At 37.4% G+C, this 18,769-nt stretch overlaps 1 protein-coding gene across 1 annotated transcript in view; it reads right to left on the bottom strand.

Annotated features, from left to right (window-relative positions):
* LOC133551270 (roundabout homolog 1-like) overlaps positions 1–18,769 on the bottom strand; it is a 260,933-nt gene that overhangs the window by 189,402 nt on the left and 52,762 nt on the right. The window contains exon 2 of the mRNA XM_061897817.1: positions 7,391–7,717. Within this exon, the coding sequence (XP_061753801.1) occupies positions 7,391–7,717 (327 nt within the window). The remainder of the gene's footprint in view (positions 1–7,390; positions 7,718–18,769) is intronic.

The raw sequence follows: 18,769 nt of genomic DNA, 5'->3' as shown, positions 1-18,769 counted from the left end.
TCGCGATGTGACATCACAGGGAAATGGACAGTGGCATCGCAAATAGCGAAAATCAAGCACTTTAAAGCTTTTTTGGGGGATATTCCGGGAGATGTAAAATTTTAAAAAAAACTTCGAAAAATAAAATAAGCCACTGGGAACTGATTTTTATTGGTTTTAACCCTTCTTAAATTGTGATAATGTTCCCCTTTAAGCTGGATGACTCATTAAACGAGTAACTATTTAACCTAAGCCCCGTTTTAGCCACACTAAACTATCGTTTAAGGTCCCCCCCCTTGGATAATTTTTTACACAGGTAAGTGCACCATCTATTTCTTGAATCTCCGGCTCTTAGCTTTGTATGGACTCATTGATCGTTTACAAACTGAGTTCGGAGAGGAAGTGACGCCAGAAAGACCATGCCCCACACAGGAAGTGACGTCAGAACGAGCCACAGCCAGCTTCATGATAAAGCGGTTTTGTAACTTGGAGCTAACCACTAGAAATATGGAGGCGAGTCATCCAAACATGTCCCTGTTTCTCCTTCCGTCTGTACAGACGCTTGTGGAAATCACACATAATTACCTTAAGAAAAAGCGATTGCAGCTATTTGGGATACAACACTTCTCAGACGGCAAAATAACTTTCCAATGTCCAGGTCAGCTGTGATTCTACTTACCGAAAAACTTTTTTGTCGAACGAGAGACAACGAGACAACGAGAATGCGGGCTCCCGTGGATGTGATTAAAAAAAAGGTTGCGTGTGCTTTGTATCACCTGGCCGTCGAGGGAAGACTACGGAAAACGGCGAATGCTTTTGTACTGGCAAAGCAAACTGTATCAGTTATTGTCCGTCATGTATGTCGCGGACACAACGTCTCGGTCCAGTGTATATAAAGTCACCAAAAACGAAGGTGAAGACAAAAGAGTGAGGAATGTCCTGACCAGACATCTACATCCTTAGATTGATTGACGTAAAATGTTCTTTGTCACATTGTTTACTTTTGCGTGTCCAGTAAAGATTTGATTGATTTATGATGTCTCAGGTGTGATTCACTACAATAACCCCACAGCATACTGGATTCCAGTTAATTGAAATACCACAACACTGGATATTGTTCAAATAAGTTACATTTAAGAACTTGCACACAAAGCAACACTGGAGGTGACTATGACGTGTGCATTTTCCGCGCATTCGTACTGGGTCGCGTTGCACCGTCAAACGGACGGGGAGGGGTGGGGGGTGGGGCGTGGTAATGGGGTCTTAAACTACCATTGTGTGTGTGTGGACAAGGATAAGTTTAGGTGAGATTTACCCTGGATAACCTTAATGTAGAAGGGGCCTTAAAAGGCAGCAAAAAATGGCTTGAAAATAGGTCTATAAAATAAAATCTATGCATTTTATTCATCAAAGACTTACCATAACATGTTATGTAGACCACAAGAAAGTGTTTTAAATGTAGAAAAAAAATCTAATCACTGGGAAAAAGCTAAATGAGATATGGTTGTAAGAGGCATCTGTTGACGGTGGAAGCAGTGATTCCCTACTGATTCACACCCTCCTCTTAAAACTCCTTAACTTAGCAGAATTTACTAAAAGGGGTTTGTGTTTTACCCGTCATCTCCATGGTGACCCGTGAGTCCGTGCAACCTCTACGGGATGAGACAAGGAGACATAACTCATCCGGGCAGCTTCAACAAGTCCTCTCAGTGTTCTAGGTCAGACTTTAGAAGCTGGCAGTAAATTTAGTTTACTCCATAAGTAATAAACCTTCCCCCTTGGGAGGGCTTAGCCTCACTCGGTCGACATGCTGATCGAGCTTTAATATGATACAGTTTGACCCTCTTTCATAAGAATTAAAAAGGGGGAAACGGATCCACGACAGGTATCATTATTTTCAAACCTTTGCGAAATATTTGCCCTGAAGACAAAAGCATTGTTTGAGCTTTGCAAGCTGACACAGCTGAGAAGTGCAAGGGGGTAGACACCGGGGTTGTGCGATACAGACAATATACGATATAAATGATGAACAATAGAGCTTCTAATACTCTCACCATACAGTGATAATGCATGTCAATGACACATTCTTGCTGAGACCCACACATTTTACAGCGACTATATAGCATCCTCACTTTGTCCCTCCACAGTGCAGCTTCTAAATCACTCATCTACGCATGCATGGCAGTAAACAAACTGTTTCTTACACGTAACATTATCATTGGAGGACTAGAGGACAAGGAATAGCTTAACATGCTACACTACAAGGGTAAAAAAAAAAAAATTGCTAAACAAGAGCTTAGAGCTACTTAATTCTATAGATTGTAAAACAAGCCTTTATCTTGTATAGTAGAATGTTGTAGCCATAAACCGAGAAGTGGTCAACTTTAACATCCAACCTACAGTATGGCGGAGATGGCGACAAAGACAAAAAGACGCCCCGGTGGAAACGTGTTAACTCTTTGCGAGGGTTATGATTAATTCTTCATCTAAACAGGAAAATATGAACATCCCATCATCATCAGAGAACACACAAAACTTAATACAAATATTAACATAAGAAATGAACACATTAAAAAGATGGTTTGACAAAAACGGACTATATTTGAATCTCAGTAAAACTAAAATAATGCTATTTGGTAACAGCAGAAGAGAAAGTCAAACAGATATAGATAGACGGCGTATATATTGAAAGGGTAAAAGAAAACAAATTTTTGGGTGTAATAATATATGATAAAATGAATTGGAAATCCCATGAAAAAAAATATCCAACACAAAGTAGCAAGAAACATGTCAATAATGAATAAAGCATAATATGTTTTAGACCAAAAATCACTTCATATTCTCTACTGCTCACTAGTGTTACCATATCTGAGGTATTGTGTAGAAATATGGGGAAACAACTAAAAAAGTGCGTTACATTCACTATGTTACAAAAAAGATCAATTAGAATAATACATAATGTTGGCTATAGAGAACATACAAAGCCTTTATTTATTGAATTAAAAATATTAAAATTCAACAATTTGGAGCATTTACAAACAGCTAAAATTATGTACAAAGCAAACTATAACCTGCTACCCAAGAATGTACAATTCTTGTCAACAAAAGAGAAGAAATGTGACCTTAAAGGAAAATCTAATTTAAAACGTTTGTGTGCTCGTACAACGCATACAACTTTTAACTGTATGTGGAATTAATTTATGGAACGGATTAACCAAAGAAAGTCAACAAAGCACCAATATGATTCAGTTTAAGAGACTGCAACAACTGTTCACAAAGTACACAGAACAATAATTATGATCAACATGTTGAACCCTTTTTTTTTTTTTTGATATGTATGTATTTAATTTCTGTTAATGTACTATGGTATATTATTAATTTATTATTTATTTATTCACTGTTCTGTTACAGAGAACAAGGAAATGGAATAAAATTGCTGTGGTATGAAAAAGGGGTAGATTAAACAAACTCTGCTTCTTCCTACTACTTTTTGGATGTGCTGTAATAAAACAACTGGAAATATGTGGCGCATTACATTGTATTGTATGCATGTTCGAAATAAACTGAAACTGAACTGAACATCAGTCAGCATTTCAGTGTGAGCAGACATTGTACAGTAAGTGATGGTTTCATTATGTTTGTATTTCTTGTTAAGCACTTAGCAATTCTGCTACATTAAGCTTAGTGTTTTACTAAAGTGTATTATGTTCAATACACACTTTCTAAAACATCCTTCTTAAATTTGGGTGAGAAATCAGAATCAGAATCAGCTTTATTGTCATTACGCAGGGTAAAGAGATTGAGATTGATACAAAAGTATAAGGTTGAAGATCATCATTTCTCCCAAAGAAGTCTCTGTTGTCTCTCACAAAGTCTGCATTGAGTCTCACAAAATGGCTCGGGAATCTCTGAGATGTATTTTATTTTGATCATGTCTATTTACTTGCAAACATTGTAAGTCTATTGATGTTATAAATCAGAAATATATGGTAATCGCTTCAGTATAAAGTCAACTTATTTTTCCATTATACCGGCACTTTAAATCTCAACAACTCTTGAGTCCTTTAGTTGTTACTAGAGTGAGTCCACAGTGGAAGAGCCCCAACTCCTTTGAGATTCACAGACCATCTGGCTTTACCCGGTTCTGATGGTCGTAAGACCTGACCTCCCGGCCTATGCCCTCTGCGCGCTTCTCTACAGGCTTTAATACACCATCGGTGCTAATGTACACACTCACTGACACATGTTTGGCTGGCAGATTCCTGCCAAAGAAATACTGCAGTGAAAGGTTGTTTAGGTAGCAACAGCACACACTTGACTCTGCGTGTCGGCACTGTCACCTGTTAGGAACACACGTAGGCCTTGTTAAAACCTACAGACTAAAGCTGACACACAGCTGCTGCATGACTGACAGGTGTGTTGCACAGTTACCGTTTAAACATTTTCCTTCGGAACATTTTGATTTGTTTGTTGGTAGAAAAAAAGTACATCCTTCATTCGCTTCACTTCTGACGGAAATGTCATCAAACCTGTCGTACAGCCAAACATCTCCCAGAAATACCTTGTACATTTGCTGAATTGAAAGCCCAAACAAATGATCCCAGAAGGTTGACGCAGTCTATGTGCTTTTCTTTATTTATCGATTACGACCACACCATAAGAACCAAAGAAAGTTGCAAGTGCCAGCAAATTTTTGCAGCAGATTCCTAAAAACAAAGATGATCTTTTGATTACATGTTTTTGCAAAAGGTCCTTACAAACAGCAGAGTTTTTTACAGTGTTGTTTCACTGTAAAAAACAAATGTAGATTTTACAGTAAAACACTGGCAGCTCAGTCACAATAATTTTACTGAAAAAATATCGGTGGGACCATTTTTCCATTTACTTGGGGTAAAAAAAATTGGTAGCTCAGTCGCCAGAATTTTACCATAAAAATGAGAGATTCCCCAATCTCAGACAATATTTGGGAACGGGGACAATGTTTGCTTTTTTAAACTAATCGGTGATAGGCTGATGAGCTGCCGAGCCCAGCCGATCTTTACCACAGCTGTGTCCCAGTTAGGGCTGCAATGATTCATCGAATACATTTATTTATTCAGTTAAACAAAAAGCATCGATTTGTATTTTGTTGTTTCTATGATTTGTTTAATGAGTAAGATAAACGTAGCGGTCCGCCTATTGGTGATAAAGTTTGCGCTGCAAACTTAGGGAGTAAGTCTTTAGTTACAGAAAGCCATTGAGAGCAAAACATAAATGATTTGAATGGGAGCCAATTGTAGTTTTTGATTTTGTTTAGTTATTGTGCATAAGTCATAATTTGTTTTTTAAAAAAATGTAGCATTTAATACAACACATTGAATACATCAGATTTACAACAATACTTGCACACACTAAATTCAACAAGATGTTTTTAAAAAAATGTGTTACCATGTTTACTTTAGTTACGTGTTATAAAACATTTTCAGTTCTATGATCTACTATCGGATTATGACTCAAAAATTGGATAGTATCTAAAGTCAGAAAATTCAGATCAAGATCCGAGGCCAAAAATGTTGATCGGTATGTCCCTAGTGAATATGACAATGGTGCTGTTCTTCCATTTAAAGTAATTCATTGTAAAAAAAAAAAAAAGGTTTTGTTATTTTTTTTTTTATACGTGCGGTGTAAAAAACACTGTAAATTATACGGTCAAAATATGTCAAGTGAGTTGACAGTTTTTTACCGTGAAATCTACAGATTTATTACACTGTAGACCAGTGTTTTTCATCTTTTTCTGAGCTGAGGCACATTTTTTTCATTGAAAAAATCCCGAGGCACACCACCCTCAGAACACATAAAAAAATCTAACTCAGCAGCCGATATTGACAGTAAAACATTGTTCTCGCAATTGTTGGATATGAATTCAAATCTTGACCAACCATGCATCACTGTAGCTTTTGTCTCAAAGTAGGTATACTGTCAAGAACTGTCACATCACGCCATGACTTATTTTGAGGTTTTTGATGATTTCCTGTGTGTAGTGTTTTAGTTCTTGTCTTGCACTCCTATTTTAGTGTTGATTGTCATGTTATTTATGTATGTACTTTACAGACGCCGTCTGCTCCACACGCTGTAGGTCATTGCTGTCGTCCAGCATTCTGTTTTTGTTTACTTTGCAGCCATTCCAGTTTTAGTTTAGTTTTGCATAACAATCCCTAAGCTTCAATGCCTTTTGTTTATTTTCGTTTTGAACATTAGATACCTTTTTACCTGCACGCTGCCTCCCGCTGTCATCTGCATAATCTGATCACGACAACAAACCATGTTCCTGACATCTACAAAGCAATTAGCTACCAGCTGCCACCTACTGATATGGAAGTGGACTACATGGTTACTCTGCCGAGCTCTAACCAGCACAGACACTCAACAACGGCACATTTGCGGATTATAATTACCGGTTTGCCAAAAAACATTTTTAACCCAATTAGGTAAAATTACATAATCTCCCACGGCACACCAGACTGTATTTCATGATAAACTAGTGCAGTGGTTCTCAAATGGGGGTACTTGAAGGTATGCCAAGGGGTATGTGAGATTTAAAAAAAAATATTCTAAAAATAGCAACAATTCAAAAATCCTTTATTAATATATTTATTGAATAATACTTCAACAAAATATAAATGTAAATTCATAAACTGAAAAGAAATGCAACAATGCAATATTCAGTGTTGACAGCTAGATTTTTTTGTGGACATGTTCCATAAATATTAATGTTAAAGATTTCTTTTTTTGTGAAGAAATTTTTAGTATGAAGTTCATGAATCCAGATGGATCTCTATTACAATCCCCAAAGAGGGCACTTTAAGTTGATGATTACTTCTATGTGTAGAAATCTTTATTTATAATTGAATCACTTGTTTATTTTTCAACAAGTTTTTAGTTATTTCTATATCTTTTTTCCAAATAGTTCAAGAAAGACCACTACAAATGAGCAATATTTTGCACTGTTGTACAATTTAATAGATCAGAAACTGATGACATAGTGCTGTATTTTACTTCTTTATCTCTGTTTTTCAACCAAAAATGCTTTGATTTGATTAGGGGGTACTTGAATTAAAAAAATGTTCACAGGGGGTACATCACTGAAAAAGGTTGAGAACCACTGCACTAGTGTGCCGTGGCACAGGGGTTGAAAAACACTGCTGTAGACAAGACAATATTTTACCCTGAAATTCAACATTCCGACAAAATACAGGGAAAAAAACAAATGTCCACTAATAATAAGACTAATGTAAAGGGAAACAGTCATTATAGGCTGTGCGCACACAATACTGTTAAGCAGTTTAACAGTATGCAAGTGACATTTCAATGTCAATGTGTGTATATCTCCAAAGATCAGTATGTGGTACATAAGGACAACGTTAGAACTTACTGGCTACTTCCAACGATGCATTGTGACTGACTGCTTGTCCCAGATAGTTGCGGGCCACGCACACGTAGCTGCCATCATCGGGTTTGCTCCTCCGTCCGTGGACAATGCGCAGGAAGAAGAGGGAGCCACTGGGCAGCAGCATGCGGTGGGACCGGGGGTTGTCGCGGACTGTCTCGACACGCTCCCCATCCTTGTACCATTCCACCGTGGGAGGTGGACGGCCCTCAGCCTTGCAGTTGAGAGTGGCTGGTTCCCCCTTGGACACAATAAGGTCAGAAGGGTGCTCCACGATGCGGGGAGGAGAGTCTTCCTGGCGAAGACGAGACCCTAGAGAAGCGACAACAACTCAGTTCAGCTGACATCCTTAACTGCAAATTGAAATCCGTGATAGTGACCTGACATCTGCAAACATAAAAGAGCCATAACACAAATGATCTGTCCACCCTCGGATTTCACACGTGTTAATAAAAAACAACAGCTGTGAAGGAATTAGACGAGACATTATTATTCCTGTGCAAGTATTAACATTAATCCAGTTTGACAGTGTAATTACCACACAATCCTTGTCGCTCATGAGGTGTTTACCCACAAGGCATTGTAAATGAATGTGACGTCTTCCCAACAATGTGTAGGCGAGATGTTTTTAACAAAAGCTGTTATTCAATCTTTCATTTTTTTTATTTGAATAACGACATCTGAGTTGTGTTCATTTTTTCATGTTGTTTACTGAGATTGGTCATGGATGGCATTACAATGGAGGACAAGACTGGGATGAAATCCAGAACCCCCAACAACAAACCTCCATACTCATTAAATTAGTCCTATAGTTCACAAGAACTATGAACCATAAAATCACCTTTCAGCCCTCAGAGAGACTCTGTTAAGATGTCAAGATGTCCGTTAAAAGAAACCAGGCCGCAATGAGTCCCTGTGAGGCAGAACCTCCCTAATGAGACATCATACACATGTACCTGTCCTCCACCACTTCCACCCTTTTCTTCCCAACAGTGACATGTGGTCACGGCTGGTGAGGAACCGACTTTTTTGTTTTGTTTAACTAAATCATTTTAATTTCATAGAATTGTTTTCCTTTTTGTCTTCATAAAATCAAAAATAATTTGTGGTCTTACCTGTATTTGTTAAACAAAAGTCTCTCAGGCATGTTGCCTCTATGTGGAAAGATGGGAGCAACAAGCACCTGCGAGATGTTACATGCCTAAGGATAAGTACCCTTCACATTTAAACTGATAGGGTACCAATTACCGGTACCGGTTTTTAACCGTACCAATTGGCAGTAATAATGAGTGTGTTCTTGCGTTATTAAATGTTAATGGTTAAAAAATGTAATCTATTTTCATCATTAAACATTTAAAGGCCTACTGAAATTAAATGTTCTTATTTAAACGGGGATAGCAGGTCCATTCTATGTGTCATACTTGATCATTTCACGATATTGCCATGTTTTTGCTGAAAGGATTTAGTAGAGAAAATCGACGATAAAGTTCGCCCATTTTGGTACTTCCTGAAAAAGCCTCGCCTTTACCGGAAGTCGCAGACGATGATGTCACATGTTGATGGCTCCTCACATATTCACATTGATTTCAATGAGTCTCCAACAAAAACAGTTATTCGGACCGAGAAAACGACAATTTCCCCATTAATTTGAGCGAGGATGAAAATTTGTGTTTGAGGATATTGATAGCGACGGACTAGAAAAAAAAAAAAAACGAGTTAAAAAAAAACGCGATAGCATTGGGACGTATTCCGATGTTTTTATGACATTTACTTGGATAATTCTGGGAAATCCCTTATCTTTCTATTGTGTTGCTAGTGTTTTAGTGATTTAAATAGTACCTGATAGTCGGAAGGGTGTGTCCACGGCCGGGTATTGACGCGCGTGTCTCAGGCGAGTCGACGGCAGCTATGGACGGCACAAGCTCAGCTTTTATCCGGTAAGAACTGACTTTTTAACCACAATTTTCTCACCGAAACCTGCTGGTTGACATTTGGTCTGGATCCATGTCTGCTTAACCGCGCTGTGATCCATAGTAAATTTTCAACTCCGGGAATTTTAAACAAGGAAACACCGTGTGTTTGTGTGGCTAAAGGCTAAAGCTTCCCAACTCCATCTTTCTACTGTGACTTCTCCAATATTAATTAAACAAATTGCAAAAGATTCAGCAACACAGATGTCCAAAATACTGTGTAATTATGCCGTTAAAGCAGACGACTTTTACCTGTGTGTGTGCGTCGTGCTCACACTTCCTAAAACCCTGTGACGTCACGCGTACACGTCATCATTACACGACGTTTTCAAGACAAAACTCCCGGGAAATTTAAAATTGTAATTTAGTATACTAAATAAGCTGTATTGGCATGGGTTGCAATGTTAATATTTCATCATTGATGTATGAACTATCAGACTGCGTGGTGGGTAGTAGTGGGTTTCAGTAGGCCTTTAACACTCAGCTGATGATGTTAACAGAGCAGCCCAATTGGTATCGCTTGTTTTCTTACACTTCTGAGTCTCATTTGCAATAGTTATACAGTAAACTTTGCATGGAGTTGCAAGTTCAAGTTTTGGATAGACTACGGTTTGTTGCCATAGTTGCCAGGAAGTAGTCTTTGCCATGAAACTGAATGTGCTAGTTGTGTTTTTTTGTTGAGCCATATGAAGTGTTCATACTGGAAGTATTGAACCTATTCAATCAATCAATCAATCAAAGTTTATTTATAAACCCCTAATCACAAATGCCTCAAAGGGCTACTACACAAACCACAACAACATCCTCGGCACTGATCTCATATCAGGGCAAGAATAAACCCAACCCAATGGGAACATTGAGAAACCTTGGAAGGGTCCGCAGATGCAAGAAATTATTAAACACTAAAGTTCCTGAAACTTCAAATATGACTGCCCTAATAGAGCGCACATGAGAGTGGTGATCCGACAGTGATGTAGGTCGTGCTGAGGGTGATGTGGCCTATGTGTGTGTGGCGGGGACAACTGAGTGCAAAGGGAGAAGGCTCAAAAAGAGGGAGAAAGAGAGCAAAAGGCCCAAAGAAGAGGAGATAAGCTGTCAAATATTTTTGTGACCATTTATAAGTGAAAGAGACATAAGATGTGGTGAAAAGTGTTCACTGTCGAACAGAACTGGCGTTTCACAAAAGTACTACATCGATAATGAAACACAAACAAAAACAAACAAAATTAAAGCCTATTTTGGTAACTATCGTAGATTGTATGTTTGACTTGCAGAATAACAGTTTTATTCAAATACATGTAAGGACATGTTAGCATCTGCAGTTTGATTATTAAAACTAACGAGTTGTCGTCCAAAAATCAAACATCACTCCTGAAGTTCTTTTTTCTTTTTTTCTTTTTTGTATGGGTTTAATTGTTAATTAATTGTCACTCAATTTAACATACTTCATCAGAGAGTACATATGTTTAGTTGAGTTCCTTATTATCTAGTATCTGCTTTTAGGCTACACAGGTTTTCTTTTAACACATTTTTTTTTTTAATATAAGAAATATATAGTTATGCTCCAGTGTTAAAAGTGTAATTTCAATTTTATATGCATTAACGAGAAGAAATATTTAGGATCATTTGAAAAATATTTGTTTATAAACTATATTTTTATAAGACGCACTGCAGCTATAAGGTGTGTTTTATTTGATTATTCGCCTAATGGATCAGATTAATTGATTTTTTACTCCATTCCTACAAATAATTGATAGCTGCAGTCCTAATGACAGGTGAGGGTCTCCTTCGCATGCTAAGACAAACTAAAAATGTCCAATCCTACATGTTTTTCACTGGAACTATATAGTAGGCTGCGTTGCAGGTACTGTATGCTTGTCAACTTCAAAATACAAACATGAACTGTATATGCAAATGTGACTAGAATGCATTCATTCAAAAGACAGAAAATCCCGAAGCATAAGCCAAATTTGGCTCCCCTGGTAAGATATCACCTGTTACATTTGGCATCTCCACCCCCAACAAAGGACTAAGCAAGGCAACCAGTGTGGTCTCCAGTCCCTGTTTCCAGCAGACATGCAGTTTTTTACTTGTTCTTAATTGTGTTTGGCTGTTGCCTGAAGGTCTTAGCTGGCCCCCTGAGCTCTGTGAAAAAAACATTCTGGCAATATCAGCCCTACCACAAGTGGGGCCTCGCAAGATCAGGCCTTATCTGCAAAGGGCCAGCAGCCAGCAGCAAAATCAGTATGCAAAAACATGCGAGCAGATGCACAATTGAGTACATAAATATACAACCGAGGTCATTTGTAGCACCTGTGCCCTTACAAATATGTTGTTTCTTTTTCCGTCAATCATGCCTGAGGCAATGCTGTTGGCTTAAAGTCAAGGGGAAAGGAGAGAAAGAAGAAAAAAAGGACGAGGTGCAGTTTGATCACTGTAAAACGGGCTAAGGAGATGCTCAAAAATGCGGATGTATGATAAAATATACGAGTAGACACATTATATTTGGAGTGGAAAGGTGGAAGAACACGCCGATAAAAGGGGCACAGGGGCTTAGAAACAACACTGCGCTCATACTAAAAACATGACACATAATAATGTAATTTTACACCATGCTGGTGGTCTTGAATGGACCCAACCCAGTGGAATTTACGAAATAACATTACTGCATGCAATTTAGAAAGCATGGAAGAAGGGTAAGATGAGCAGAGAAGAAAATATTCAGTCAAACTAAATAATTACACGGACATGGAGAGGGATACGCCGTAGTAAAATGGATGGAGGCATCAGACAAGCTGTGATCTCAGGGTTAAAAATCCCACAATCAATCAATCAATGTTTAGTTATACAGCCCTAAATCACAAATTTCTCAAAGGACTGTACAAACCACTACGACTACGACATCCTCGGAAGAACCCGCAAGGCATAAATCATAAAACATATACTCCAAAATAATCTTGCACAATCTTTCAACAAACCTGTGCGACATCTACAAATGCTGGATTGTTCAGATTTACAAGTGCATGTAGCAGAGCCAATAGTAAATCTCAACCTGAGACAGTGTGGGATTACCTGACCGTGAGTACCAACGCCACCCTGGAGGAGTTCAAATCAGAACCAGCTAATAAAATCAGGCCGTTTTTTGGGGGGTGGATTCTTAGGAGGGAGCAGTGAAAGCAAGAGCTACGTCTTGTTAAGGACATCCAAGTTTGCCTCAGGAAATGTAATTTCATGTTCTTTTTCGTGAACAATGGACTGCAAGCTGGATCAAAGTCCACATTTTCAGCAGTAAGATAGAGATTTGCACATTTGAAGAATCTACTACTCCAACTTACAAGTCCATCGACATCACATAATTCACAGTAAATATTTTTAAATGCTATTTACAAAAAAAAGGGTTAATTGGAGGTGTTAAATTATTCGTAAGTATGAATTGGGCTTGACGATATAAATGATATTCGGTAAACAATACAAATTTGGCCAACGATAGATCTCTTAATATTATCGCTATGTCTTAATAAATGCATGTTGATGAAACATTTTAGCTGCGTCCCGCAAATTTGACAGCCACAAGTGAATCAATGAATCTCCGGGCAATGTAGCATTCTTGCTAGTGAGCTAGCGGCTAATAAGTAATCAGTAATCTTCGCCTCCATGGCAGCAAATAAACTGTGTTTTTTGCAAGTATGATTGTCACTGCAAGAGGAGGAAGAGCTGAACCTGATAAAGTACACACCGTAAGAGGATACAAGAATCCATGTTAACCGCTAAACTAGAGCTCTTGAATGTAAACAGAGATGGGCTGAATCGATAAAAAAAAAATCAACAGTAACAGTATCAGTGTATGGGCGGTACTGCAGTCATTACATTAATATACTTTGTCATCAAAATATTTTTTTCGTTTTTGCTATTGTTTACAAACTCTGGAAGTAAGTCCCTGGACACAGGAGGGCTTTAGGGGCAAAAACCAAGGGATTTAAATCAGAGCCAATGGTTGGAAATCATTTCAATATTTCACTGATATTGTTTCGCTTCCGTCTTATAGTTTCATGTGATTTTAATTGTGATCAAATATTTAATCATTTAATGGTATTGAAAATGTTAAACATGTGTCAGCATTGGCATGACCACACTGCCCCTGCAACTACTTGGTATTGATTAGACCAATACCCACATTTGTTGTATGACCCTATACTATTGTAAATCATTAAAAAAATAGAATAATAAGTGCTTATTACATTTTAACATACGTGTAGATATAACTATTATACTACAGAAAGTAACCAGATAGTGACAGTAAGGAGACAAACACCAATTTACAAATTATAGACCTGTTTATTTACTTCCACAATTTTCTAAAATCATTGAAAAACTGTTCAGTAACAGATTAGAGAGTTTCAAAAACAAAAGTAGAACCAATACAGAGCTTATGTTTCAACTTTGACGGCTTTAATTTAAATTACAGAAGAAATTACCAATGCAATAGGTAGCAGTGTTTATGGATCCAACTAAAGCATTTGACACAATCACAGTATTTTAATAAAAAAAACTACAACGGTTTGGCATCAAAGGGCCGGTCTTAAACTGGATTAGAAGTTATCTAACAAACAGGAAACAATACGTGAAGCTGGGCTAATACACATCTACAACACCTAAATATATTCTGTGGTGTACCTCAGGGATCAATAATAGGACCAACATCTCTATATAAATGACATTTGTAAAGTTACAAAAGATTTAAAGTTACTATTATCTGCGAATGATACAACAGCGTTTTGTTCAGGAGAGAACACAGAGAAGCTAAAACAAATAATAACAGAAGAAATTAACTAATTAAAAAGATGGTTTGACAAACACAGACTATCTTTGAATCTCCGTAGAACAAAAATAATGCTATTTGGTAACAGTAGAAGAGAAAGTCAAATACAAATACAAAGAGACGGATTACAAATTGAAAGAGTAAATTAAATCACATTTATAGGTAAAACGATTGATGATAAATTGAACTGGAAATATCATGTAAAAATATACAACATAAAGTAGCAAGAAACACATCAATAATGAACAAAGCAAAACATGTTCTGGACCAAAAATCACTTCATAAAGTTCATATTATTTACTGCTCGCTATTGTTACCATATCTAAGGAATTGTTTAGAAATATGGGGAAACAATTACAAAAGTACACTTCATTCACTAACGGTGTTACAAAAAAGATCAGTTAGAATAATACATAATGTTGGATATAGAGAACATTCAAACCCCTTATTTATTGAATCAAAAATACTGAAATTCCACAACATAGTGAATTTGCAAACAGCTAAAATGATGCACAAAGCAAACTATAACCTGCTACCCAAGAATGTACAACCATTCTTCCCAACAAAAGAAATATAATCTTAGAGAAAAATGTAATTTCAAACATTTGTACACACGTACAACACTTAAGACCTTCAGTATATCAGTATGTGGAATTAAATTATGGAATGGATTAAGATAAGAAATCCAACCATGTACTAATATGATCCACTTCAAGAAACTTAAAGTGTTGACAAAGTACAATGATGTAGAACCATGATAAAAATTCTACATTTATTTAATCCGTCCATTCATTTTCTAGATACGTAATTTACTCATCTCACCATATGAAATACAACGTACTTCACCGAGTAGTATTTATTTATTTATTTATTTTTATTGTTATTACTTATGGAGTATAATTGTGAATAAATTGAGAACACAAAGTGAACAAAGGTTTTAGCAACTGTTATGTAAAGGAGAAGGGGTAAGATTAAAATAAACTCTGCTACTTCCTACTCCTTTTCGAACATGTTGAAAAGAGATACTGGAAATTGTGATGTATCATGTTGTATGTATGCGTGTTCCAAATAAACTCAAACTCCAACTCAATCATCAAGTAGAATAACAATAGTTTTGCGAAAATAATACAACTGGAAATCATGCAATATTTTACCACACGTGTCAGCAGCCAAATTAGGAGCCTTTGTAACCCGTTTTGAAATGGTTCTGTTATAATTTTACATACATAATAATATATCCTGATATCGCTATCGCAGGAGGCTGCAATATATATCACAATATAGATTTTAGGCCATATCACCCATCCCTTGTATGAGTGTAAATCCTACAGGCAGCATGCAACAGAAATGATAATCAACTTGCATTATGAATTTTATGAATGAAATAAATGGGTAGGAATCTGATAACTTAAAACATTTAAAATTATAGTCAAATAAGTCATTAGCAGGCATCTATTAAAACACTTAAATCAGCATATACTTAAGTGCAGTAAATGTGATTTAGTCGACAGATACATTGAAGTAAGGTTACTTGAGGTCGAGGACATCTTTATTTGCTCGGGTAGACAGGTGAGAAGACTGACACCCCTGTAAAGCTTGTTAGACATACATCTACAGCCAGAAGGCACTTGAACAGTCTCAGACACTGCCTGCCACACTGGACATATCCAGTAATCCCTTATAAAATCTTAACTTGTTGTTCCACTTGGGCCTTAGTGTTGAATAAACAAGTACTGATCTTGAGAGGTGCTGCAAGGCTTATTTTTTGCCTATAGGCATAAGCCGCTTCTATTCAACAGTCATGACCTCTGTTGTGTTAAACAAAATAAATGTAATTCCCAACTGCTCAACACAGACAAAAACAACACAAATTTATGGACGTACTCAATCTTTCGAGACGTGCTCTCTCTTAAATTTGTTAGGTAAAACAAGAAGGATCCAATACATTCCAGACATTCTTTCTCAGATTGTATGAACTACAATTAAGTGGAGCAGTTGAACACTGTCATTCACTTGAATATCCCACGGAAGGAATGTTTGTGTCTGTGTGTGGCCAGGAAGAGGCATCCGCAGACACACTCCCAGAAAATGTGATCCCTTTAAAATCACATGAATGCATGGAAGGTCTCTTTAATCAGATTATAACCATGCAAAACCTGGTTTATTTGTGAGTATGTTTTTTTGGTATGCGCAATAGGCACATTGTAACAAGTTAACAATGAAAAGATTCCTGGAGATAATGGTCAATGTCATGGACATGATAACTCTTTTCTGAAAAAGTCAGATGTGGATGAGAAAAAAACAATATGCTTGTAAGAGTCTTATAATTACAAACCCCGTTTCCATATGAGTTGGGAAATTGTGTTAGATGGGGCTTCACGGTGGCAGAGGGGTTAGTGCGTCTGCCTCACAATACGAAGGTCCTGCAGTCCTGGGTTCAAATCCAGGCTCGGGATCTTTCTGTGTGGAGTTTGCATGTTCTCCCCGTGAATGCGTGGGTTCCCTCCGGGTACTCCGGCTTCCTCCCACTTCCAAAGACATGCACCTGGGGATAGGTTGATTGGCAACACTAAATTGGCCCTAGTGTGTGAATGTGAGTGTGAATGTTGTCTGTCTATCTGTGTTGGCCCTGTGATGAGGTGGCGACTTGTCCAGGGTGTACCCCGCCTTCCGCCCGATTGTAGCTGAGATAGGCGCCAGTGCCCCCCGCGACCCCACAAGGGAATAAGCGGTAGAAAATGGATGGATGGATGGAGTCTTATAATTACAAACCCCGTTTCCATATGAGTTGGGAAATTGTGTTAGATGTAAATATAAACGGAATTAAATCATTGTATTCCGTTTATATTTACATCCAACACTATTTCCCAACTCATATGGAAACGGGGTTTGTATAAAACAAAAACTATCACTATCACTACTTGTCGGGCTTTTTTTGTAACTGTATCAACCAAAAATGCCTGAATTTGATGCGTCTTTTTCAGAAATGAGTGATAAAATTTCAAATATTTTTTTTACCATAATCAACCTGCAATTTTATGAGTTTGATATGAATGTTTTAGTGTTCCTTGTCATTTCAAAAAGCACAGGCGTTCAACAGAAAACAGTATTGATGTTATACTCATTTTATACCGTACAGACTTAAAATGAGACACAAGATGGCAGTATTACCACATACTCAGAGCTTGTCAAATTACAGTACTGTTTAGTAATACTTCTTTCTGTAATTCATAATTGCAGAAATAATCACCACCAAAGGTTTCCTTGTTGTCGGCTGTGTGCTCTGCCGTGCTCGATTTGCAGACATTCTCTGTGTATGTTTTATACTGGAAAAGTGTTTGTTCTTCTTACACATTATTTATATTCCACGCACATTAATATTATTTGTGAACTGTTGAGGGCTACCTTTATCTGTAGTTTTTGTTTGTAAATGAAAGATGATGAGCAAGTATCATCACTCATCAACAGCTTTTTAATAAATGAAGCTGGTATGGTATGGTATGGTATCACCGACATGTAAATGCTGCCTTTTTGCTAGGTCAGTTTTTACAAATGAGAATAATCAGGTCCATAAAAAGCATTAAAAGTCATTAAATTAATTTTGTGAAATGCCTTAAATTGCATTAAAAATCATTAATTACAATGTCCAAAAGAATAAAAGAAAATTCATATAATTGCAATTGGCAACAAACAAGGCAACAAAACAAACCAACCTACCCGTTTTTTTCCAATTGGAGAAAAAAATGCACTTTAATATGTTCAATACTTATTAAAGTGCAATTTTCGCCAACAAGTATTGAGAGTCCATTTTATTTTAATTTGTGTGTACTTACTTAGCATGAATTAAGTTAAATAAATTTGGTAAATGGTTGTACTTGTATAGCGCTTTTCTACCCTTTTTTAAGGAGCCCAAACGGCTTGACAGTATTTCCACATTCACCCATTCACACACACATTCACATACTGATGGCGGGAGCTGCCATGCAAGGTGCTTACAAGGACCCATCAGGAGCAAGGGTGAAGTGTCTTGCCCAAGGACACAACGGACATGACTAGCATGGTAGAAGGTGGGGATTGAACCAGTAACACTCAGATTGCTGTCACGGCCACTCTACCAACTTCGCCACGCCGTACCCAAGTTACTGATGTTCTTAACTAAAATGGTTAAAAATACTACAGAAATGAAAATTACTCTGGATAAATGACGATTAAATAATTATATAAATACATGTAAATTAGGAAGTGAGCACGCTAAATGTTCCTATATATTTACCCAGAAGGCTTAACCCTTGTGTAACGTTCTTATTGTTGGGGCGGCATAGCTCGGATGGTAGAGTGGCCGTGCCAACAACTTGAGGGTTGCAGGTTCGATTCCCGCTTCCGCCGTTGTGTCCTTGGGCAAGGCACTTTACCCACCTGCTCCCAGTGCCACCCACACTGGTTTAAATGTAACTTCGATATTGGGTTTCACTATGCTAAGTGCCTTGAGTCACTAGAAAGAAGCGCTATATAAATATAATTCACTTCACTTCACTACTCAGCCAGCGTTTGTCTGTATGTGTGTGTGTGTGTGGT

Source organism: Nerophis ophidion, linkage group LG04, assembly GCF_033978795.1.
Source record: "Nerophis ophidion isolate RoL-2023_Sa linkage group LG04, RoL_Noph_v1.0, whole genome shotgun sequence".
Classification (NCBI taxonomy): Eukaryota; Metazoa; Chordata; class Actinopteri; order Syngnathiformes; family Syngnathidae; genus Nerophis; species Nerophis ophidion.
Note: the sequence above shows the minus strand (reverse complement) of the source record. Positions and strands in the feature narration are given on the sequence as shown.